This window comes from Ambystoma mexicanum, chromosome 9 (assembly GCF_040938575.1).
Source record: "Ambystoma mexicanum isolate Mex_15411 chromosome 9, UKY_AmexF1_1, whole genome shotgun sequence".
NCBI lineage: Eukaryota > Metazoa > Chordata > Amphibia > Caudata > Ambystomatidae > Ambystoma > Ambystoma mexicanum.
Genome location: NC_090931.1, coordinates 268,783,921 through 268,809,949, shown reverse-complemented (window position 1 = coordinate 268,809,949; position 26,029 = coordinate 268,783,921). Strand labels below are relative to the sequence as shown.

General features: G+C 47.3%; 1 protein-coding gene across 3 annotated transcripts in view; it reads left to right on the top strand.

Moving 5' to 3' along the window:
* The window catches only part of LGALS9 (galectin 9), a 148,968-nt gene that overhangs the window by 19,633 nt on the left and 103,306 nt on the right, over positions 1-26,029 (top strand). For 2 of the 3 annotated variants that reach the window (XM_069614607.1, XM_069614609.1), the window contains exon 2: positions 18,156-18,244. In XM_069614607.1, the coding sequence (XP_069470708.1) occupies positions 18,156-18,244 (89 nt within the window). Of the gene's footprint in view, positions 1-17,094; positions 17,296-18,155; positions 18,245-26,029 lie in introns of all 3 variants that reach the window. The other variant, XM_069614608.1, reaches the window with a different exon arrangement.

Genomic DNA, 26,029 nt, shown 5'->3' with positions numbered 1-26,029 from the left:
TCAAACCGGACCTCAACCCCGACTACGAGCGGTTCCATTTCTGCATGGCGAGACAACGGGAAAAAGAAACAGTGGACAAGTTTCATGCTCGCCTCCGCGAAATGGCTGTGGGATGCGAATTTCCGGATGAAGAATTCGCCATTCGCCTCCAAATCATCAACGGCGTCTCCTCTGAGAAACTGAGGAGGGCAATACTATCAGAGAAGAATGTACGACTGTCACGCATCCTCGAGATGGCAAGACTCCGCGAGCAGACAGAGGAACAAGTAGCAGTCATGGAAGCAGCCATTCAGAGGCTTCCGATAGACAACACAGGACTGACGGAAGACGTAGCAGCAATCTCCCGACACCAAGGCACCCGCCCGAAACAGAACCCGAGAACGCAACCACCACAAAGGCGTGATCAATCGTGCAAGTGGTGCGGAGGCCCATGGCATAAAGGGGATTCCTGCCCAGCATGGGGATCAACATGCAAGAAATGCAACCGCCTGAATCACTACGCGGCAGTCTGCCTAAACCCACCGAACAAGAATGACCGTGACGCAGACCCGCGGCCATCACAAGAACCACGTAGGAGATTCGCACCCAAAGAGACCCGCCAAACAACGCGGAGAGGAAAAGCCAGGGCAGTCGACGAATCACAAAGATCCCAGACCACGAGTGATAGCGACGAAAGCGACAGTGACTCATCCCCCGAAAGGCAAGGCAAAGAAAGGAGAAAGAAAGGGAAAAGACGTACCCACCGAGTACACCTAATATCAGCAGTAGACCCACGGAAATCACGACAAAAGAGGAGACCAACATGCACCATCCTCTCGGACGGAAGCCCACTGAAAGTTATCATCGACACCGGTGCCACAGTGAATGTCATGCCCGTGACAGCATTCAACAGTCTCAACCCCAGGCCAAAGCTACTCAAGAGGAAAGTCAGGCTATACGCCTACGGATCAAAGAAACCCCTGCCTGTGCGAGGATCTTTCAAATCCGACTTTGCCCACAGTAACGCCAGCTGCCGAGCCCGAATATACGTGGTAGACGCCGGGTGTGAGACTCTCCTCAGCTGCAAGACAGCCGAAAAGTTAGAACTGATTCACTTCGCGTTCAGTACACAACACGATGAACTGCATGACCTGTTGGGGCGACACAAAAAGCTATTCCAAGGCATCGGGCGCCTAAAAGGGAGAACAGTTAAGCTACACATAGACCCGACCATCGAACCCAAAGCAGTACGGCACAGGCGAATACCCTTCCACCTGAGAGAGGCCGTGGAGAAGGAACTACTCAAGCTCGAAGACGCAGGGATCATCGAAAAGACGTCTGGACCAACCCCGTGGGTTTCACCGATGGTAGTGGCCCAGAAGCCAAAACAACCAGGCGCAGTAAGGATATGTATCGACATGCGGCTCCCCAACATAGCCATCGGCCGTGAACGCCATGTCACTCCCACCATTGACGAACTTATTGTAGACCTCACGGGTGCGACGATCTTTAGCAAGCTCGACCTCCGGTCCGGCTATCATCAACTAAAACTATCGAAAGAATCCAGATACATCACAACATTTTCGTCCCATCTTGGCCTGATGCGATACAAGAGACTCAACTTCGGAATATCATCAGCGGCAGAAGTATTCCAGCATGAGATCAGGAGAGTCATCACAGGCCTCGAGGGAACCACTAACATCAGTGACGACATCCTCGTATATGCATCGAACAAGGACGACCATCACCAACGCCTTGCAGCAGTCCTAAAGAGACTCGAGGATGCCGGACTAACCCTCAACGCAGACAAATGCGAATTCAACAAAAAGGAACTCTGTTTCTTCGGATACATCTTCAGCGCAGCGGGAGTATCCCCAGACCCATCAAAAGTACAAGACATAAAAGAATTTGAACCACCAAAGTCAGCCTCGGAGGTGAGAAGTTTCATGGGGATGGCCACCTACTGTGCACGGTTCATCCCTGATCTCGCAAGCATCGCCAACCCACTCAGGGACCTAACCAAGAAAGATCGACAGTGGGAGTGGACGGAAGTCCACCAACAAGCTTTTCAGCTAATAAAAGACTCCCTATCCGCCTCCACCACCATGGCGTTTTTCAACGTAGACCGACAGACCGAACTCCTTGTCGACGCCAGCCCAGTTGGCCTAGGGGCCGTGCTGACCCAAACAGACAAAGACGGCACGGTATTTCCAATCGCGTTTGCCAGCAGAGCCCTCACTAAACCGGAACTAAACTACGCACACATCGAAAAAGAAGCCCTGGCCATTCTGTGGGGATGTCGACATTTTAAAGTCTACCTGCTAGGGAAACAAGCTAAAATTTTCACCGACCACAAGCCCTTGGTCCCGATATTCCGAGGTTCCGCACCACACCCTCCCGCCCGCATTGAAAAGTGGATGCTGCAGCTGCAACCCTACAACATTGCAGTAGAATACCGCCCAGGATCAGACAACCCGGCTGACTACCTGTCCCGTCATCCGCGGCCCGCCACTGACAAGGAACAGCACCACGCAACAAAAACGGACGAACACGTCTGCCACGTGATAGCGTGCGCCCGACCACGAGCAATGACACTGCAAGAAGTAATACAAGAAACTGCTGAAGACGCAGTCCTGAAGCATACAACAGCAGCCATTCAGTCGGGCAACTGGAAAACATACCTCATGTCAATGTCTCACCGAACAACCGCAGCCCAAACTAAACTCAGAGCTTTGTTCGGCATCAGGCATGAACTATCCGTAGCACCAGAAGGCGTAATACTGAAAGGTCACAGGATCATATTGCCAGAATCCCTCGAGGCCAGGGCACTCAAGCTGGCCCACAGTGGACACCAAGGGATCGTCAAGTCAACCGCATACTTAAAATCCCGGATGTGGATGCCGAACATGCACCAGAGAATCGCAGAAATCGTAGAATCCTGCACTGCATGCCAAGCATCACAGAGACCGGCAAACCCCGAACCTCTCAGCTGCGCCCCCCGAAGCACAAAACGATGGGAAGCCGTCAGCATGGACCACTGCACCATCGCCGGAGAAGGATACCTGCTAGTAGTAATAGACGAATTCAGCTGGTACCCAGAAGTAGAGCATGTGGCCTCGACAAACACCGAAACCACCATCCTCACACTAGAGAAAATATTCGCAACTCACGGTATTCCCAAGAAAATCAAAAGTGACAACGGCCCGTCGTTTGCCAGTCAGGAACTAAAAGAATTCTTCAAAGAGGTCAATGTCAAACACCAACGCATCACCCCAAGATGGCCTCAGGCAAACGGTGACGCAGAGCGCTTTATGGGATCACTGAACAAGATCATCAGGATCGCCAAGAATCAAGGACACCCCTGGCTGAAAGCGGTATTCCGATTTCTGAGGACACACCGTCAAACCCCTCACTCAGCCACAGGAGTCAGCCCAGCGGCCCTCATGTTCGGAGTTCCAATCCAAGCGGAGCTACCGATACACCCAGACTGGACAGCGCCTGACCCGGACATCACCGAGATAGAAGCAAGACGAGAAAGACACAATGAGCGGGAAAGCGTGGCTCGACGAGCACAACACAGAGAAATAAACCCAGGGGACACGGTCCTCGTCAGGAACCGGGCAACACCGAAGAAAATGTCCTTAAATTTCGAAGCCCGCCCGTGGACCGTCGCAACCACCAACCACAGCATGATCACAGCAACCCGAGGAAAAGAGACGGTGACCAGAAATATCTCCCACTTTAGAAAAGTACCTCAAGAAATGTGGGAAGAGCAACGATCACCCCAGAGATGTGAAATGGCACACTCACCCCAAGCGCACACGCCACAGCAGACCACAGAACCACCGGAAGAAGCTAATGGTGAAGAAGAAGCCGCCACGGGAGACGCGCCACGAGAAAGGAGCACCCGATACTGCCTGAGAGACAGGCCCAGACCGTCCTCCCGCCTTCAAGGATATGTCGTGAATGAGATATACCAAAGGAGATGGCAGAAAGGACTGAGATTCTCACCTACTCAGAAGTAAGACTAAAAGTAAAATATTAAGAGCTAAAAAGGGGGGGGAAATTTTGCCTCTAACTTGGGGAGGAATGTGATGTCACGTGTCCCGATATAACAGGGTCACGTGACATACTACCGCCGGATGTCAGAAATAAAGGTATCACCGGAACTGGCGTCTCGACGCCAGTCCGGGTTTAAGCAACTACGAGAGCAGTCGTGTGAGTTATTGCTGCACCGCCCCCGCGCACTGCGATTCTAACAGGCCCTGCACGCGGGCCTCATCTCGCAGCTGTCCTGCCTGCAGAGGCCTGCAGGCCTTCCATCACACCTATCATACTGAAGCTGTGGGAGGCGCTGTCAGCAGTCCCCGGAACAAGGGGGGAGACCACGTGAGGGCCTGCAGCCATCATTTGCGGTACAACGGCAGAGAAAGAAAGATCCCGGGCCTGATCTGCGGTGAATCAAAGGAGGATCTCCATGCCGGGGCAATGCAAATACCATGTAAATGGTCCCCTGCAGATCCAGAGCCAAACAGGCGTTGAGGTCGGAGTTTCTTTTTCAGGAATGAAGGGAAATAGAACGCGGCTGACGTGCCAGTGCCGGACACTGCCCTTTCATACAGCGCACCCGGGCCGCATCAGCAGTGGCCCAGATGAAGCGCTTCATGTAGGCGCAAGGAAAGTTTGCGTTAAGAAGCCCTTTGAAGATCCAGGAGCCATCGGTGGTGATTTTCAATGCACATAAATGAAAATGCATGACTGCCCATGCCCAACATACAGTGGCAGATTCCACGCCAGTGTGCACCTGAAATGCTGTCGCCATCCCTGGGCCACGGAGCGGAGCGGTGACTGCCAAAGGAAAGAGAGGAAGAGGGTTGCAGCTCTCGCGAGTGCTTGAGCACCCTCTGCCATCAGCAGTGTCCTCCAGGAAGCCCCTGTGTGAAGGGGGAAGGATAACAAGTGGCCTGTCATTCCGACACCAGTACCCAGGCACTGCCTGCCCCTACCATCCATGGAGGGCCCGATGTGGCCCCTGCTGCCCCCCAGGTGCAGCTTTGCCGGCCCTCCCACACCATCTATTCACAAGGCCGATGTGGGCCCTGGTGCCTCCAAGTGCCGCTTTGCCGGCCCCTGAACTCTGAACTGTCCTGAACAGATGCCAATGAAAGTCCGACTGGGTTCCTGCAGACCTGCAAGTGCGTAATATGGACTCAGTTGCCATCCCCGTAAGGATGGGAGCCTGCAGACCCTGGACTTGCTTAAAATGGCCCAGTCAAGGGGCTATGTGAAGCTGTGATCATGCGCATTGTGGACATGCTTTAACTGGTGCCCGGTGCTAACGATGGTGGCATTCAATAGTTTGAGTTTCAATCACCCAGGTTAATAAAGGGTTTGTTTAAATATGGAATTTCTAATGCGTCACCAGAAATCCACCAGCCCTGACTGTCACCCCACATGTGTACCAAGGCTTAGTAGATGTGTTATGTTTTCGGAAGTAGTTGTGTCCCAACCTGAGTTCTTATGTATGTGAACATTATTTGCGTTTGCATGCCAAGCATTACTGTTTGTGTTGTGTCATTGTGTTACTGCCCAATGGTGTTTCCCATTTGTTTGTTCGTTATGGAAAAGGAGGAGTGTGGTGTGTCACCTCTTCCTAGGAGCATGGTTTCTCCCAGGGCTCATGGTTTGCTATGGTCACATGGTGGTGACCATGTGACCTATATAATAAAAGGGACTGGCCAGTTCCGCTAGTCAGTCAATACTGTGAAGACCTGACTGCTGTGTGTGTCTTTGCAGCAGCGCGATGCTGGTGCTGCGGAGCAGGCGGCGGGCCTGCTGCTGCAAGGCCCTCCTTCCGGATAGCACTCCTGCTGGGCAACGCTGTCACTGATGTCCCCCCCCCATGTCCGCAGAACCCTGCCAGGCAACTCTGCATGTACGCCCCTGCAGAGCCCCTGCTGGGCAACCCTGAGTATGGGTGCCGGTGCCAGCGCTGTCTTTGTTTGTGTCCTGGGTGCCCCCAGGCCATGGAAGAGCCTGTGTGCTCACGGGCTGGCATGGTGCCCCCTGGCAGCTGGTGTCAGCTGGGTGCCCCCAGCCTTGGTCTGCCTGGCCTGCGTGACCACAGGCCAGGACATAACACCCCTTTCTTTCGCACACACCCTTATCACCTGAGACCTTATCTCTCAGGGAGAGGGGTGCAGCCTCCTCTCGTGGGTGTTCCTGGCTGCGACTGGGTTCATGGCGGAAGGACAGAACAAGAACACAGCAGGGCTGCTTGTGTGTTAGGCTCTTTGTTCTGGCGATGGAATGGTTTTTCACCAAAGGCCACGTTGTGATACAGCACGATTGGGCCCTGCAAAAGAGATTTCTTGATGTTTTGGTAAGTGGCTCTATGCCTGTGCAACTAACTTACACCGAAGAAACAGAGAGACTGTAGGGGGCAGGTTGGTTTTCACAGCGAATGTGTTAGATGCATTGCAGGTTTTCTGAAAGCCCTCAGAGGGCGATGTTGTAATGTATTCTCAGGAGAATGGAACGCCCTTTGGCCTTTAATCAAGTATGCATATGTTTTAGTTATCTGGCCTGGATACTTGGGAAGTAGCCAAGTCCCCTTTCTATTACTTTGTTCTGGTGGGCTGCGTCCCACGTGTTAAGGAAAGAGGCAGGGTTGCCGCTAAGAGTTCTGTTCACTGATATATTAAATACGAGTCAGACGTACATAACTTGTCTCCGTGATTTATTGCATTGTGTCTACCTTATTACGGATTGACTCATTACGATTACAGGGATATGAAATTGAAGAGCTAACAGACAGGGCCTTTCTCTATGTTTAACTGTGTTTTATAGTCTAAAAATACCTCCTCACAGCGGCTTCAGAGCCCTTTAAGATCCTAAAACATAGAAAGAACTACACACAGAATGCATAAGCGTAGTTCACGTAAAACAGACAGCAAAAAAGCGGGTGCATGGAAGGGTCTAAGGCGGCCAAGAAGCAGAGGGAATGCCTCAGGGAGTGCTCTTATGCACTCACGTGGTGCTAAAGTGACCCATCATTGTACACAGGTGCAGTCTCGGTGTGCTGGAGTGCATTCATGTTGTGCTAATAGTACTCCTGTGTGTTCTAGGTGCTCTCCTATTCAGTGCAGTCACGGTATACATTTTTAGTGTACTGAGGCACATCCTTGGTACACTCTGAATCGCGCGGCAATTCCGGGCCACTCCTGCGCACTCATCTTGTGCGCAAATTCACCTATTTTCTACTCTTTAATTGAAAGTGTGTTGAATAAGTGTTGAAATGAACACTGTCTCACTGCGCTGGCTTGCACATGATTTATTCACTGGCAAGAAATATTGCTGGTAAAGCCCCCATACACACACAGCCAACACGTATTTCGACCCTCTGGGTCTTTATCTAGGCCTTTTTTCTCAACTTAATTGTGATTATTAAACAAAGGAAGGGTCCAATAAGCAACAATTATGGCTGCAACGGACCTCGTGCACTGCCACTTGCCATTTGCAAGATTGAGGAAGTAAACCCGACAGATGTCACGTGGTTGCAAGCCTGCTAGTCCAAAATTTGCTCATTAAGCCGCCAATGCAGGGAATAGTCCAGTGTGGTTTCCAACCACAGACGAGGAGCCTTTCGGCAACTGAACAGACTCAAACTCAGAGATGAACACTTCTGTCGGGTTTACGTCATCAATCTTCCGTTTTTTTTAAATGCCCACCTTTTCTGCATGAAGTGATTTTCACACTGAACTTCTAAGAAGAGGACAAGTCTACACAGGATTTCCCACCCTGATTCCTTTACGCCGAATTCTCCAAAGTGCTGCACTGCTCGTTCCGGTGTGAGTCCACACCTGGATTCCATCCCATGCTTGAACGGGGCTGGTCTCCCTTGTGGGTGTGATCGTGAGACTAGACACCAGTGGTTGGCTTCCTGCCCCATGAAAGGGCGTCCCATCAAGGTGAGATCCCAGTCTCACCCTGAGTTACTAGAGGAATCCAGACGTGGACCCCTTGCTCACTATTCTTAGAGAGGCACAGATCCACCCTACTGATGAGGTTCAACCAGACCGAAACACGTGTCTGGGGTTGCTGTTGGTGCTCTTGTTCAGAGGAGAATTGCCTAGCATTTCGGTGCTGGACTGCCCCAGGGCAGGACAAAGACTGATATGCTTGGGATATTTCTTCTCTGTGAAAGATCGTGAGCTAAAGTCTCTGGGTAAGTCTCTCGTAACCAGGACTAATGTCTGGCACAGGGACTCCCAGGACCCCCCTTGTTAATTTGAGATCCCGGTCAAGCCACGCTCTCCACGGCCACTGTGCAAGCCGAGCAAACCTTCCTGTGGCCCTAACACGGGTCAGGGAATGCTATTTCAATTGAGTAGATGAGCAAACAGTTTAAACGAGAGCGATATTAAGGCATGATCGACTTTAGACGGCGCTACATCCATTTGTGTAGCCCTGTCAAGGCACACTGCTAACACTGACAGTTAAAAGGGCAATACCACCCTCAAAGTCAACATTGCCCTGTGCCATGCATAACTATTCTATCTAGTAGTTGGATCCAGGGCTCAAGTCGAGGGCAAACGCAAGAGTGGACAGAGTCCCCCCACTTTTTTCAGGCGTCCCCCACTTTTTAGAGGTCACCTTGATATGCTAATTTCTAGTGGCACCACATTTAATTGGTATGTTAATAAGTCCCCCCGCTTCTTTTTTTTTTTGTAGGACTTGACCCCTGGTGTTTGATTCCTATGTATTCTGTGTGGGTGTGCAGTTGCGCCCGAGTGAGTCGGTGACCATTAAAGAATATATTTTGTACTTGTTTACTGGGGGGCTTTGTGGGGAGAGTTTTAGAGCCCAGTAGCAACACATTCCCAAGAGCGGTTTACAGTACAGGAGCAATAAAAGGCCAGTTACAGATAAAATCGCTCTGTTTGTCGGTCTGTATCTGTCTATCCACCCACCTTCTATCCACCCACCTCTCCACCTATCCATCCACCTGTCTACCCAGCTTTATATTGGTCTAATTTCAAAAGGATGCCCTCAGTTGCGCAGGTATCTTGGTGCAGTGAAGGCCTTACCTTAGGAGATATGCTTGTTGCTGGCTGGTTGGTTATTGATCACATGATTGCAATCAGGGAGAGAGTTGCACTGGCTACTTGGCAAGAAGTAAATGATCGCCCGCCAGTGCAGATGCAGACAATTTATGCTGAATAAGGAGTCTTCCAGGTGTAGAACACAGTGACCTCAATGGGATATATTTTACCAGGTGGGCTCAAAGCCTTGGCTTCCCCAATGAAACGGGCAGAGTGCTTTGAACCCCACTCAACGAGAGAGGGGGAACCAGTGAAATTAACTGATGGTGCTTGTGATGGCCTTTTCTTTAGAGGGAAAAGCATGATGGTGGCATAAGGGGGCCGAGAGGATAGCTCAGGGGCAGCGTGCTTGTCTTGGAAGCAAGACAACGGGCCTCATTACGACCCAGGCGGTAAGTTACCACGTGGGCCGTACCCTTACCACCATGGTGTAAACTATGTTTACACCATGGTGGATGGCGGATTTACCGCCCCATTCCAAGGTGAGTGGGGCGGTAAATCCCCCATTTCCCATTTTACCCTTCCCCATTCCCATTTTTGCCCCATAGGGCATAATGGGAGTGGGGAAGGTGCTAATTACGCCACCGTAAATTACGGTGGCGTAATTAGCACCATGGTCCCTTAGCGCCATGGATTTTAATGCCTGCAAAAAGCAGGCGTTAATATCACCATGGCGCTAACGGACCTTGTAATCAGGCGTTAAGGGTCAGCACCGTTTACGGCGCCGTTAACCCCTTAACGCCTGATTTGTAATGAGGCCCAACGCATTGCAACAGAGGTTCGAATCCCGGTCTCGTGCTTAGAAACCGTTCTCAGGTATTAAGCATGTTATAAAAGATTTTTTTTTAAATCTGCATTTGCTGCACTCTTATCAGTTGCCCTGTAGTAAGACCTAATTGAATGCCACGCAATAGTACAATCGCGGTGCAATAACAGCATTCACGATGGCAACTTCCTGTACAACCTGGAAGCGATTCAGAAGCTGGACCAGGGTCATCTTCGGTGGCTGTTCTGATTTGGGCATTGAAGGAAAGTTCAGAATTGGTAATGACTCTCGGCTGCCAGGAATTGGCTACAAGCATGCCGGATTATCCCAAAACTGGTCTCAAGGCAACTGCATCTATAGACGTTGTGGTGGGACAGACATTTTTGAACAGGCAAGTGTAGAGGAGTAGCCAAGTACCGCCACTCCACCTGCCACGCCTACATTATCTGAGAAGTATGAACCAAACTATGTGACGTATACTACACCAATAAGAAAGCAGGAAGGAGAGCAACAACTCTGTGCAGTACCCATAAGAATACCTATACCAAGGAGAATATGGGAAGTGAAGTACCCATTAAGGAAACCATACCTACATTCAAGACAATATGATGGCCATTTGAACACAATTCCTGATGAAACAAAGAAACTGAATGATCAGGATGAATGGTGATGTCATACGAAACTGAATCGACTCCATATACAAGATAACCAGACCAGAGAGGCAGACGATTTATGAAGAACAAAGAAATACCAAGGATAAGTGACATCTTGGGATCAAGATCAAGAGACTTATGCCATAAGCATGATGAAGATAGTTAGTTTAAATGTGTACAGATGCAATGAAATGCAAGCAGCAAAGCAATCATGAAGCAAGCCAAATGTGCTTATAGTGAATAGATTGCGGCAAGCGCCAATATATATATATATATATATATATATATATATATCTCATAGATACATATGGATTGAATAAAGAATGAATGTTCCACTACGTTTATACCAGTCGTGAGCAACGAGGAAGGCCTCAATTCAGTGTCGCAGTTACAAAAGCAATTGAATTAAACAAAATATATTTCAGCTAAGGAGTTGGATGAGCCAAGAGAGCCAAGGTCTTATCAGAACTAGAATTGGCTGATATTTGACACAATTAACGTGAAAGAACAGAAGCTCCTGTTCAAAAAGGTCAAGTGAAAACAAAAGACGTCAGAGGACTATTGAATAATGAAATCAAACACACGAAAAGGCTAAAATCGTGGTGTCCAGTCACGTGATGGAAGAAAGTTGGACAAATGAGAAGATCACACCTACGCATTGAAGCCAGACAGTACCCATACTCCTTAAGAAATCCCAGAGAACAGTACAGACTCAAGGCCAACTTCAAACACTAATTGACACCGAACCATTGAGGTGATGATGGAGTGTACTTTTAATTGGTGGGAAGCTGGTATCGAGACAAGCTCACCCGCACCTGGTTGTTCAGTCTGCATGCAGCTCACGTAGGTGGAAAGCTACTGACAGGGTTTAGAAGCCAACCAATTGTACAGGACCACCTAGTTGGGGGTCCTATAGTTGTGTAGCGAATGGGACGTCATACATTTAGTGACGTTCATAGTGGCCATTTTGAAGGGAGGGCTTAGTTGCCACACCTGATGTTAAGTATCCAATACTATCTCTCTGTTACTCTATACAGATATAACACCTATGCTTAGTTATTCACTTAGAACCAATCCCGCGTCCCGATAGGTTTTAATAGTTTGCCACGTAGGTAATGACGCAGGTCAACACGTCAGCTATGATCAATTTTTGGTTTAGGAATCCAGCTTTTTTATGAAATGATTGAGAGTTCAATATCAAGCGATTGCTGATGTTAGTTGTACCCCCTGTTTTAGTTACTTGCATTAAAACAGACAAACTTTTGCCAAGCTATTTGTGTCGTCTGAATTATTGATGTTTGATTAAAATCTGCATCCCCATCCATCTCCAGTGTATTGCTACTCATCTTAAAGAGCTGGAAATCTCCAGTTCACAGGTTTAAGTCTCTATGAGCGACAGACGATCTGTGGCCATCTCTGGATGTACTGGAAATACAGAAGATCAGAAGGAACCTATAATTGGTCTCAGAGTAGTATGGACCAGTGTATTTTCCATTTAAAATATCACATTGTTCCCTCCCGCCCCATTCATCTACTCACACAGTCAGTCAACTCGTGACTTGGCTGTGATCAACACCAGACGCCATGACAGAACTACGCCTTAACCACTGTGGTATAGAGAATGAGTCTTGCCAAACCCAGCATGTCATAGAATAAGCCCGCGAGGACCCAGGCTTTAGCAGGTGTGATAAACAGAAAAAACCATGACAGATCAGTCTTTGGTAACTGTGACAGAAAGAATAAGCCATCATAGACCCAGGCTTCAACAGCTTTGCTACACAAGCCTTGGAAGAGCCAGGGTTCAACAGGTGTGATAGAATAAGCCATGGCAGACCCAGGCTTCTACAGCTGTGATAGACGAATAAGCCTTGAAGGATCCAGGCTTTAACTGGTGTGATAGAATAAGCCATGGCAGACTCAGGCTTCAACAGCTGTGATAGACGAATAAGCATTGAAGGATCTAGGCTTTAACAGGTGTGATAGAATAAACCATCGCAGACCCAGGCATTAACATGATTGATATTAGTATAAGCCTTGGAGGTCCAAGACCGTAACAGATACGACAGCCATGATAAGCCTTGGAGGAACCAGGTTTTAACAGGTGTGATAGACAGAATACGCCATGGCAGACACAGGCTTTAACAGGTGTGATAGACATAATATGCTTTGGAAGACAAACGCTTTAGCAGCTGTGATAGACAGACTAAGCTATGATGGGTCCAGGCTTTAACAGCTGTAATAGACGGCATAAACCATGACAGACCCATACTTTAATAGCCGCACTCAGCAGCATAAGCCATGGCAGCCAGACTTTAATAGCCACACTCAGCAGCATAGGCCATAGCAGACAGACTTTAATAGCCACACTCAGCAGCATACGCCATGGCAGACATACTTTAATAGCCACACTCAGCAGCATAAACCATGTCAGACAAAGACTTCAATAGCCGCACTCAGCGGCATAAGCCATGGCAGACACAGACTTTAATAGCCACTCTCAGCAGCATAAGCCATGGGAGACACATACTTTAATAGCCACACTCAGCAGCATAAGCCATGCCACACACAGACTTTAATAGCCACCCTCAGCAGCATAAGCCATGACAAACCCATACTTTAATAGCCGCACTCAGCAGCATAAACCATGGCAGACAGACTTCAATAGCTGCACTCAGCAGTATAAGCCATGGCAGATACAGACTTTAATAGCCACACTCAGCAGCATAAGCCATGGCAGACACACACTTTAATAGCCACTCTCAGCAGCGTAAGCCATGGGAGACACATACTTTAATAGCCACACTCAGCAGCATAAGCCATGCCAGACACAGACTTTAATAGCCACACTCAACAGCATAAGCCATGGCAGACACAGACTTTAATAGCCGTACTCAGCAGCATAAGCCATGGCAGACACAGACTTTAATAGCCACACTCAGCAGCATAAGCCATGCCAGACACAGACTTTAATAGCCACACTCAGCAGCATAAGCCATGGCAGACACAGACTTTAATAGCCACTCTCAGCAGCATAAGCCATGGGAGACACATACTTTAATAGCCACATTCAGCAGCATAAGCCATGCCAGACACAGACTTTAATAGCCACACTGAACAGCATAAGCCATGGCAGACACAGACTTCAATAGCCGCACTCAGCAGCATAAGCCATGGCAGACACAGACTTTAATAGCCACTCTCAGCAGCATAAGCCATGGGAGACACATACTTTAATAGCCACACTCAGCAGCATAAGCCATGCCACACACAGACTTTAATAGCCACCCTCAGCAGCATAAGCCATGACAAACCCATACTTTAATAGCCGCACTCAGCAGCATAAACCATGGCAGACAGACTTCAATAGCTGCACTCAGCAGTATAAGCCATGGCAGATACAGACTTTAATAGCCACACTCAGCAGCATAAGCCATGGCAGACACACACTTTAATAGCCACTCTCAGCAGCGTAAGCCATGGGAGACACATACTTTAATAGCCACACTCAGCAGCATAAGCCATGCCAGACACAGACTTTAATAGCCACACTCAACAGCATAAGCCATGGCAGACACAGACTTTAATAGCCGTACTCAGCAGCATAAGCCATGGCAGACACAGACTTTAATAGCCACACTCAGCAGCATAAGCCATGCCAGACACAGACTTTAATAGCCACACTCAGCAGCATAAGCCATGGCAGACACAGACTTTAATAGCCACTCTCAGCAGCATAAGCCATGGGAGACACATACTTTAATAGCCACATTCAGCAGCATAAGCCATGCCAGACACAGACTTTAATAGCCACACTGAACAGCATAAGCCATGGCAGACACAGACTTTAATAGCCGCACTCAGCAGCATAAGCCATGGCAGACACAGACTTTAATAGCTGTGGTAGATTTGCCGGAAGGACACAGGCTTTAATAGCTGTGACTGACAGCATAAGGCATGGGACACCCAGACTCTGATTGCAATGACTGACAGAATAAGCCACGGCAGACCCACAGGTTAACAGATTGCATTTGATTCGAGAGCATAAGGTATGTGACCCCCGCAGCTCGGGCTGGACTGCCTCTTTTGGGGTGGAAACAAACGTGATGTGCATATGGTCTTTCCCCTTTCTTTAATGGTTTGGCAGGCTGAGGAACAATGGTCTGGGGGTCAGGGGATTGCCAGAGCAACTCCCATAGGTTTACGGTTAATTCTAACCTTTCCTGCCATCGCAACTTTGGTTTTGCTTTGTGACCCAGATTTAGACGGTTATGCCCAGACCTGGCTCCCGGGTCTGCTGGGCTCTAGAGACCCAAGCTACACCTCACTGATAACACCAAATGAGCCCAAAACATGTCTGGGGTTGCTTGTTGTCTCCTGCAGACTGGATGTGACCTAAAAGTTCATGTCGAACTGCCACTTTTGCGGTGAGACCCAGCATGATTTCATCATGGTCGTTTGCCTTTCTGTAGTGGTTTGACAAGCTGCAGAGCGAGGGCCTGGAGGGTTGCCCAGGGCAATTGCTAGAGTTGCAGGATTCATTCCAAACCTTCCAGCCATCATCTCTTTTGCTGTGCTTTAACAGCTGTGCTAAACAGAATAAGCCATGCCAAACCGTGGCTTTAACAGACCGTGTTTGATTCGGTAGTATAAAATAAATCCATCATAAACCGGCTTTAATACATTGCAGGTGTTCGTGAGCACATCACACAACCGCACTGCGATACACGAAAATATTGTAAATAAAAAACCAAATGGTTGAAATGTTCGGATTTAGGATGCACCAAAATTACATACAGCCGAAAATGGTGAACATTTCAACCATTCTGTTTCATTATAGCGAACAAGGCAAGCAGAGGTTGCGGGGGTGTCCCCCGCACCCTTGTTCGCTATAATGGAATCGGGGGTGGTGGGGGCGTCCGCTGCACCCTTGTTCGCTATAATGGAATCAGGGGTGATGGGGGTGTCCCCCGCACCCTTGTTCGCTATAATGGAATCGGGGGTGGCTGGGGTGTCCGTGTCCTCCACATACAAAGCAAAGTTTTGAAAATAAAAAGAATAAAAGGACCCTGCAGCGCTGGTTCCCATCCACGGAAGTGAAAGGAACTGGCACTGTAGGGACTCAGTGGCACTCAGAGAAGTGTGCCGCCAAAAGGCAAGTAGGGGTGTGTGGGGAGCGTGGTCTACAAAGGGGATTCAGCTGTGGGGTGCTTATTTCGAATACGAATATTTAGAATGCAACCTTTTCGTCTTCGAAATGTTCGTATTCGAAATGATCACGTACGTCCCAACCACACACCTCACTGTTGCAATTATAGAAGTACAAAAACCTGTCAAAAAACACTTTCACCAACCATTGTCGCACCGCTTTCACCCCATAACTTGAACACTTTTAAGTTGACCCGTTCACTTTCGAGATCCACACATCCAAGTGAAAACACGTAACACACCCTAACCTTACTGTCAAACCTAGAAACACTTCCATAGCTTTATCTGCCCCCAGCCCATTCCTTTCTCCACCATTGTTCAGATTCATTACCACAGGCAGAGGTCTGGATACCCCAGCCATCCATGCATGTATTTATTTATTTATTAGCATTGTTGTTCATTGCTGTTGTCTCTACGCAGAGGGTCTTGGAGCACCGTACACGGTTCAAAGGTTCTAAAGGTCGGAGGTGAAACAGGATAGAAATATTAGGATAGAGAAGTGGTAGCAGGGGAGATGGGGGGGCAGTGTTATGTGTGGGGAAAACTGGTATGTTTTGAGGCTCTTCCTGAAAGCGGCGTTGTAGCAATCGCTGCATAAAGCTTATTTATAATAATTCTGCGAAGGGGGGTGGGGAAGAAAGTGACCACACTCGTTAAAGCGGCACAAATAGTTCTAGGGCCATGGAAGTATGTCCCTAGTGGCAGCTCAACTAGCAGATCTGGGGTAGCAAAACAATCTGTCACGTGCCACGGCCTTGGGTACTAAAGATATTCTAAACACACCCCGGTTGCGCATCCTATTGTGCTTGAACAAAATGCTTGGCCAAAATCCTTTCTCCAACCTTCGACCTTCCAAAATAATTCTCCAATGAATGCATCCCAAGGGCAGTTTCAAGTCAATGTCAGGGCGACCTCATTCTTAATTTGTCTTCCTGAGAGCGCTATGTCCTCCTTCCTGAGCTCCACTCCCACTGAGTCCTCGCTCCAGATCTCTCCCACTGGCGCGCGCCCACTGTGCTCACTCTCTCAGTTGTTACACTGACTGAAAAGCTGCCCTTTCACTTTTTGTGGAGTGAGGGATAGATAGCATGGAGTTCTTGGTCACCCCTCCTTCTAAAGGCAGGGAGCAGAGGTTCACACCTGCTTGTAGTTAAGGCAAGGGCCTGCAACTTTTGGCACACCAGGCGTTTTGATCTATATCTCCCATCAGTTCCAGCCAGCATAGTCAAAGGTGGGAACTTCGGGAGTTGTAGTCCAATACACCCGAAGAACTAAAGGTTGCAGAAGCCAGAGTCAAGGGCTGGTTAGGAAGAAGGGGTGAGGCAGGCGAGCGTTGGTCAATTTTTATCCAACAGCCATGGTCTTTCTTCTCTTTCCATGTTCACAGTAAATGGGCCCAGAGGAGAAAGTGGGGCCCTCTACAACTATACAAGGCAAGACTGAGTGGTCAATACTGAATATACAATTCTCGTTGACTTGACTCTCTGTAGCGGGCTTTTGGTCGTAACTGAGCCCAGATAAACGCAGCCTTGAGGTCTTTCACGCCATTACCCAGGACCTCAGCATGGGAAATGAACATTCCTGCATGGTAAGTTATTCAGACTTATGCACTCACCTCTTGTCATTATGTAACATAATGGGTACCCTCGCTTCAGTTAACTTCTTGGCAGAGCAAGTCACACAATTCCTTAATTCGAAGCCTACACATTCAGAAGCTATTGGATTTTATTAAAAATCTTTCTAAATTCTTGCAGGAATAAACATTTGGTAGTACCTGACTTTCATGACAAAATAAGTGGAATGCAATAGCTAGGTGAGGTAACTGACATCCTTCTTATTTTCCAAATCATCTGACAATGAAATGAAGGCAGAGATGTGAATTGACTATGTGAGAGACCCAATCAGGGCACAGAAGGAGGAGCAAAGGGTGTAGGCAGGTGTTAAAGGGATGCACACGGAGTGAGCCAGAAGTGATCATTTAAACAGACCACAGTCAGAAGAAGGCTTCAACTTTCTTCTACTTATTTTTAGAATCTTTGGGATTGTTCTGGACATAAACATTTCCAAAAGAGTTTAGCTGAAGCACTTGTAGTGCCCGTATTATGTACCCTAACGTGTTCCAGGCATGTGAGGTTGCCCCATGGCAGGTGTGAGTAGCTCATCCAATGCTATTTGTTCTTCACGTTCTGTAACATGAACCTGTGAATCTTGAATGGGCAATGCAAAACTGCAAGTTTTAGGACACAAAGAAAGCCATGACATTTGACAGCTTCTTGCACCTGCCTTGGAAGCAATTAGAGCTCTGATGCTCGTCTTGAGATGCTGATTAATTCATTAATGCTTTCTAACTTGAAACACAATCGAAAGCCTTATGCCAGAAAAGTATGCATTGTTAATAATAATAACATTGGCTGAAGTGTAACTAGTCCACTGTCCTCTGCATTGCAGTCTGTGCCCTTCAGGCAATCCATTTCCGGTGGACTCCAGGATGGGACGGTGCTGGTCGTCAGTGGAAGCGCTTCCCATTGCGGTGATTCGTGAGTATCTTACATGGTGCCGGAAGAAGACACTTGTTGCAGTGGGCTTGCATCTCTTAACTGCCATGGGTTCCCCCCCCCCCAGTGCCAAGGCCTTTTTTGGTGATTTCGGTATTTCGCCATTCAATGCCTTCTAATGTTTTCTTTTTCATTAACCCCTTAAGTCCTTGGCAACAGGGAGGTAATCCCAAGGACGAGATACCTCGCCCTTGGCACTTAGGGGATAAGCGGTGTCCAGGAGGGAAAGCAGTTGGAGTCTTTAGAGCAGGGGACTCCAACCTCGGTCCTTGAGAATCCCAGCCACACCAGGTTTTCAGGATAACCACCTAATATGTAAATAGCTCACATTAAGATTCAAATGTTCTTGGTGTGGATGTCATGAAAATATGGGGCTCAAATAATAACGCAGATAATATGCTCATTTCATTTGCACCACTATGAGAAATGCTCAGGTCACCTTATTCACAAAGGTGACACGGGGCATTTCTGGAGGAGCGGGACAGGAGTGTAAAGATGTGCTCTCCAGCCCCCTTGCATATATGCTCCCGACACTAATGTATGACAGGCTCCCAGCAACCATCACCGAGACAGGCCGCTAAAGGGCCCCTCTTCACTTTCCCACATTTGCATGTATCTCCGAATCGGCCCCTTAATGAGTCCGTGTATTTGTTATCCATTAAAATGGTACTCTTTCAACCTGCAAGGAAATATGAGGCCCGAGACTGCCCTGTCCATTTTGAAACCTATAGCAAACAGGTTACGCAAAAAGATCTCTGCAGCTGTGCTCTGTCAACTGAGCTATCCAATTGACTGGCTACATAGGCAAGCACTTGGGCACTAGATCGCATGTCCTTCCCACATTCCAGGCTAAATAAAGCTCTAAATTATTGGTATGTCAAATTCAGCTCTGAAATAAAATACTTCCTTTAAAGAGGTAAAGAAAACAGTGACCCCCCTGGCCCGTACCCCACTTGTGAGCCTTTTGTGGGTCAACAGATGGGTTTGCATCCCTCCAAAGGGCAGGGGAGGCGTTTTCTGAGAGTTATCACTTACTGATTCAGTAGTGATGTTCAAATTGTACTTTAATATTTAAACCAAAGAATGCACTTTGCCGACTCCCGCAAATGTTCAGTGGGATATCACAATATTAAATGGTTTGAAAGCCGCTGTGCATGAAGGGACCTACTGGAATGGTCCGTGTTCCTCTGTAATGGGGTGGATAAGCCTGCTTTAAATGGATCAGTACGGCAGGTGTTTAAGCTGTTCTAAATCTCTCAGGGTGAACATTGTATCATGTGCAATAGCATTTATGAAACTAATTAGTGACTGGATACGACCGGCTGCAACCAGTTTTTCACCGTAAAATGCATTAAAGTAGAAGGTAAACAGATGTAATAGCATGACAAGCTTTTTTTACTGCTTGGTGACGCTCACTTCCTGCTATTAACCAGGTGTGTACAGGTATTTTATCCGCTCTCTGCCCTCGCCGTTCAAAGTTCTCTTCTGACCCAGAGTTGGACTCGCAGTAATCAGCGACTGGGAGCAGTAGCACACGGGGTACAACAGCGATCGGACACGGGGGCCTTTCAGAGCAGCACTCGAATCCATTCACCCGCTCCAAGTGTCAATGTCACCTTTCAGGTCTGTGCGCTATGCGCAAGGCATTCTGGGGAACGGTCTAAGGCGCATGAGTCGGAGTCCAGTGCCTGCCGACAAACCCAGCAGCCATCCGGCAAACAACTCTGGATCCTGGCGCAACGGATCCGGAGGGCCACCACTAGGGGTACTACCTGCACATTACTTCTTCAACAGCCTTACTTTGTTTTTTTTTTCACCCCATACATTTTTTAAAAAAATGGGAGGTCCCTCCCCATACCCCCCTTCCCCTCCACTAGTACCAACACCACCCTTGCAACCCCTAAACCTCAAAACACATATACAAATAAACTTCCCCACGAAGTAATTCTGTCGAAGTAAATGACAACTAATTAATTTACTTCGGCAAAACCCCAGTGTACACCCCTATGAACAAAGGTGGGGGGCCCCTCCAAAAATCCCACATTTCCGGGCCAACCTGACGTAGTGCTTGGGGTACTTACTAGAAATCTTCATTACCTCGAGTCATACACTTCCTCGTCCCAGTCCTTCCAAAAAGAGGCGATCTCTCCTCCGAAAAGAGTCGCACAGTAAGAAGTGGATGTGAATCTCTATTCCCGCCCTAGGGACTTGAGTGGGAAATGGGCGAACTGTGGGGGATAGTGGGGGGAGAGCCTGGGCAATATGAGCCCCCAGCCCTGTTCAAAAGCTTTTAAAATAGCCCCCTCTACACTCCACTAGACACACCTGTATGTTCAGAAGCACTGCCACAAAAAACGCTTCTAAACCCATTCCTAACATTGTTTGTTTATTTTGTTTGTTTATTTATTTATAATGCGCACCAGACCCTAAGGTAACCGGGCACAGCAGGTCAACAGTATGCGAAGCTTACAATAATGCCAGAATCTGGACATAACAATGTTTTTGCTGTCTCTCCAGATAATGTAGTCATGGTCTCGTTCAAACACTGCACCGAATCACTGTGCAAAGGCTGTGCACGGCGCATGGTCCAAATACACATAACAGTTAATAGTTGGTTTTGTATAGTGCTTCTTACCATACTTCACAGCACTGGTGTTGATACATATTATATTAAACAGGAATGATGTCCAATGGATAAGAAGAAGTGACTAGGAGAAGAGACTGAAACTGCAAACTAAATTAAATATTATTCCATTTTATTATTATTTGATTTAAAAAAGTTTTTTCTTACGAAAGTAGTTCACTAAAACATTATTCACTCTTCACTTCATTCATTAATTCATACTTAATTCAAACAAAAACTTCATACAAAAAGACCTTCGGACAGAAAACATCCTGTCATTTCTAATCATCAATGGGACTCATTTTTATATCCATAGATATATAGAAAGTTCTGTTCCAACTTTTTGTAACTTCCAATTTTAACTAATAGTGGTAATATTATTGTTACTATTAGTCCACACAATACAATTTGATGAATGTTTATTGTGTGGACTAATAGTAACCTCAGCAGCAAGCACACAACACAACAAGCTATATGTCCTGCAGATGAACATGTGGCTGACTAGTGACCAGCCCTCTTTCTACTCATGGCTGTGTGAGGAAGGTGCTGCAGAAACTCTCACAGTCCCTCTAGTTATGCTAATATGTGTTTGAATTGTTTTGTCTCTGTTGAGGCAGCTTAAAGCTTGAGAGGGAAGATGGGGGTCACATGCAGGGACGAAGCTCTAACCCATCAAGGGATCAGCGCGGAGGCCTTTGATGCTGCTAGCCCACCGGGCGAATGCCTGACCTATTAAATGGCCAGTCCACCCCCTGGAAGAATGAGTGAGTAAGGAGGGAAAGCCATAACTTCACCCACAAAACAACTATTTTCCCGGATTAAGTTTTTAAGCGAAACACATGCTGGCACTAAATTCATACATCCCAACCCACCCGATTTCAGCGAGAGACTCCCAATTTTTCCTTCAAAAATATTGTTATTTTTCACATTCTCCTGCCGAAAATACATCTTTGCCCAATGCATTCCTATTGCACAAATGTTGTCTCCCAATTTTTCAGAGGAAATCTCCCTCCCAGGTGGGTCGGAATGTTGGCATGTATGCTAAATTAAAACCACATTTTAGAACATACACAAACCAGCACACTTAATTTTTAGATTGGGCTATTAGGTGGTGTTGAAAATGCTACCTTTAAGCCAAAACTATAGCCATTAACATAAGAGCTTCAAATAGAGTCTTTGAATGAGGGTCTGTAATGCTTTTTCAATGGAGATGACATCTAAGGAGGGATACAGCGTTGTTAGGTTATTGAATCCCTCCCATTCCCTGCTCCTAGCAATGCTAATCCCGGTGGCCAATCCCACCCATTCCTGCCCATCTCAGAACTCTTTGAGCACTTCCATGGAGGCAGCCATCTTGGATGACTGTCTCTATGGAAGCTCTCTGGAAACAAGTCAAAACTAGCAGTCATCTTTGAATGCGAAAGATACCATGCATCTCATGTGTGTATCTTTTTTTAAATTGCTAAAGTAATTTGCAATACTCATAATAATGATATTATTCACTTTTATATGCCTTTCTGTATGCTTTTTTACCATTAATTTTGCGATTTTCTTTTTATTGTATCAATAATCCCATTCATCATGTTTTTATTGCAATTATGTTTTTATTTAAATATAAGTCAAGCATTGACTGATTCGGGATATCAGAGTTCCCTAAACGCTTGTTTATTATTTTTTAACGTGAAACGTTGGGCGAGCGAGCGTGTATCAAAGCGGCTAACCACAGTGCAGCCCGGGCATGCAAGCAACGGCCCCACCTGTGCACTGGGAGAACATTCCAAATTATTTATTCGTAGAGCACTCCGATGTGCCGATATTCTCAATAGCAGTGGTGTTTCACTGTCCACAGTGCTGCTGGTGTCCCGGACCCGGCTAGCCACTCTGATTCAAGCGCTATGTGTACAGCTGCCCTCCTGCTGGGGTGCGCCAGATGCTGCTGCACTGGCTGATGCGTCCCTCCTGCTGGGTTTTTAATGGGCACTGCTGCTCTCCAGCTGTGGGTGCAGATGTGCAGCTCCTCTGTGATGACCTCTGTGTTATATGCAACACCGCGGCACTTACATACTATTTAGTGCCAACTGTGCATTGACGGTCCCCTCAGAAGATGTATGTCTGAACAGGGTAGCCACATGCACGTCCCCTACTGCTCTGGCTGCAGGTGCTCCGTTAACTGTCACCATTTTGTGTACAGGACTGGCTACCATTGGACATCATTGCTTTTGATAACTTCATCTATCTGCTTGCCCCAGTGCACGCCCTGCGGTCGGTCTCCAAAGATTGGTGCCTACCGAGCGCTGTTCTTAATGATCTCGCATGTTCTGTTGGCAGAGGTCTCCCCGGGTGCTGCCTCTCGCCTCACTTTGCTCCTGCTGCTGTTATGCCATTGTCCCACGCTGTCTTTTCTTGTCTTGTGCTTCTCTGCAGCTTTTCCTCGTCTTGTGCCTCTCTGCATCTTTATTTACTCGTCTTGTGCCTCTCTGCCGTTTTCTTCTCTCTTCTTGTGCCCCTCTGCATCTTTCTTTTCTCGTCTTCTGCCTCTCTGCAGTTTTCTTTTCTTGTCTTGTGCCTCTCTACATCTTTCGTTTCTCGTCATGTGCCTCTCTGCAGTTTTCTTTTCTCGTTTCGTGCCTCTCTGCAGCTTTCTTTTCTTGTGCCTCTCTGCAGCTTTCTCTCGTCTTTCGCCTCTCTGCAGTTTTCTTCTCTCATCTTTTGCCTCTCTGCATCTTTCTTTTCTCGTCTTGTGCCTCTCTGCATCTTTCTTTTCTTGTCCTGTTCCTCTCTGAAGCTTTCTTTTCTCGCGCCTCTCTGCAGTTTTCTTCTCTCATCTTTTGCCTCTCTGCATCTTTCTTTTCTCGTCTTGTGCCTCTCTGCAGCTTTTTCTCTTCTTGTGCCTCTCTGCAGTTTTCTTCTCTCGTCTTGTGCCTCTCTGCCATTTTCTTTTCTCTTCATGTGCCTTTCTGCAGCTTTCTTGTCTTGTGCCTCTCTGCAGCTGTCTTTTCTCATCTTGTGCCTCTCTGCAGTTTTCTTTTCTCGTCTTGTGCCTCTCTGCATCTTTCTTTTCTTGTCCTGTTCCTCTCTGCAGCTTTCTTTTCTCGTCTCGTGCCTCTCTTCAGTTTTCTTTTCTCGTTTTGTGCCTCTCTGCAGCTGTCTTTTCTCATCTTGTGCCTCTCTGCATCTTTCTTTTCTTGTCCTGTTCCTCTCTGCAGCTTTCTTTTCTCTTCTTGTGCCTCTCTGCAGTTTTCTTCTCTCGACTTGTGCCTCTCTGCCATTTTCTATTCCCTTCTTGTGCCTCTCTGCATCTTTCTTTTCTCATCTTGGGCGTCTCTGCATCTTTCTTGTCTTGTGCCTCTCTGCAGCTTTCTTTTCTCATCTCGTGCCTCTTTGCAATTTTCTTTTCTCATCTTGTGCCTCTCTGCAGCTTTCTTTTCTCGTCTTATGCCTCTCTGCATCTTTCTTCTCTTATCTTGTGCCTCTCTGCAGATTTTTCTCGTCTTGTGCCTTTCTATCGTTTTCTTCTCTCGTCTTGTGCCTCTCTGGCATCTTTCTTCTCTCGTTTTGTGCCTCTCTGCATCTTTCTTTTCTTGTCTTGTGCCTCTGCCGTTTTCTTTTCTCTTCTTGTGCCTCTCTGCATCTTTCTTTTCCCGTCTTGTGCCTCTCTGCATCTCTCTTTTCTCGTCTTGTGCCTCTCTGCAGCTTTCTTCTCTCGTTTTGTACCTCTCTGCATCTTTCTTTTCTTGTCTTGTGCCTCTCTGCAGCTTTCATTTCTCATCTCGTGCCGCTCTTCAGTTTTCTTTTCTCATCTTGTGCCTCTCTACAACATGTTCTTGTCTTGTGCCTCTCTGCAGTTTTGTTTCTCATCTTGTGCCTCTCTGCATCTTTCTTTTCTCATCTTGTGCCTCTTTGCATATTTCTCATCTCATCTTGTGCGTCTCTGCAGTTGTCTTCTCTCTTTTTGTGCCTCTCTGCAGTTTTCTTTTCTCACCTCGTGCCTCTCGGCATCTTTCTTTTTCTCTTCTTGTTCCTCTCTGCATCTTTCTTTTCTCATCTCGTGCCTCTCTTCAGTTTTCTTTTCTCGTCTTGTGCCTCTCTGCTGCTTTTTCTCTTCTTGTGCCTCTTTGCAGTTTTCTTCTCTCATCTTGTGCCTCTCTGGCATCTTTCTTCTCTCGTTTTGTACCTCTCTGCATCTTTCTTTTCTTGTCTTGTGCCTCTCTGCAGCTTTCATTTCTCATCTCGTGCCGCTCTTCAGTTTTCTTTTCTCATCTTGTGCCTCTCTACAACATGTTCTTGTCTTGTGCCTCTCTGCAGTTTTGTTTCTCATCTTGTGCCTCTCTGCATCTTTCTTTTCTCATCTTGTGCCTCTTTGCATATTTCTCATCTCATCTTGTGCGTCTCTGCAGTTGTCTTCTCTCTTTTTGTGCCTCTCTGCAGTTTTCTTTTCTCACCTCGTGCCTCTCGGCATCTTTCTTTTTCTCTTCTTGTTCCTCTCTGCATCTTTCTTTTCTCGTCTCGGGCCTCTCTGCAGTTTTTTTTCTTGGCTTGTGCCTCTCTACAACATGTTCTTGTCTTGTGCCTCTCTGCAGTTTTGTTTCTCATCTTGTGCCTCTCTGCAGTTTTGTTTCTCATCTTGTGCCTCTCTGCATCTTTCTTTTCTCGTCTTGTGCCTCTCTGCATATTTCTCATCTCATCTTGTGCGTCTCTGCAGTTGTCTTCTCTCTTTTTGTGCCTCTCTGCAGTTTTCTTTTCTCACCTCGTGCCTCTCGGCATCTTTCTTTTTCTCTTCTTATTCCTCTCTGCATCTTTCTTTTCTTGTCTTGTGCATCTCTGCAGCTTTCTTTTCTCATCTCGTGCCTCTCTGCAGTTTTCTTCTCTCTTTTTGTGCTTCTCTTCAGCTTTCTTTTCTCATCTCGTGTCTCTCTGCATCTTTCTTCTCTTGTCTTGTGCCTCTCTGCTGCTTTTTCTCTTCTTGTGCCTCTTTGCAGTTTTCTTCTCTCGTCTTGTGCCTCTCTGCCGTTTTCTTTTCTCTTCTTGTGCCTCTCTGCATCTTTCTTTTCCCGTATTGTGCCTCTCTGCATCTCTCTTTTCTCGTCTTGTGCCTCTCTGCAGCTTTCTTTTCTCATCTCGTGCTTCTCTGCAGTTTTCTTTTC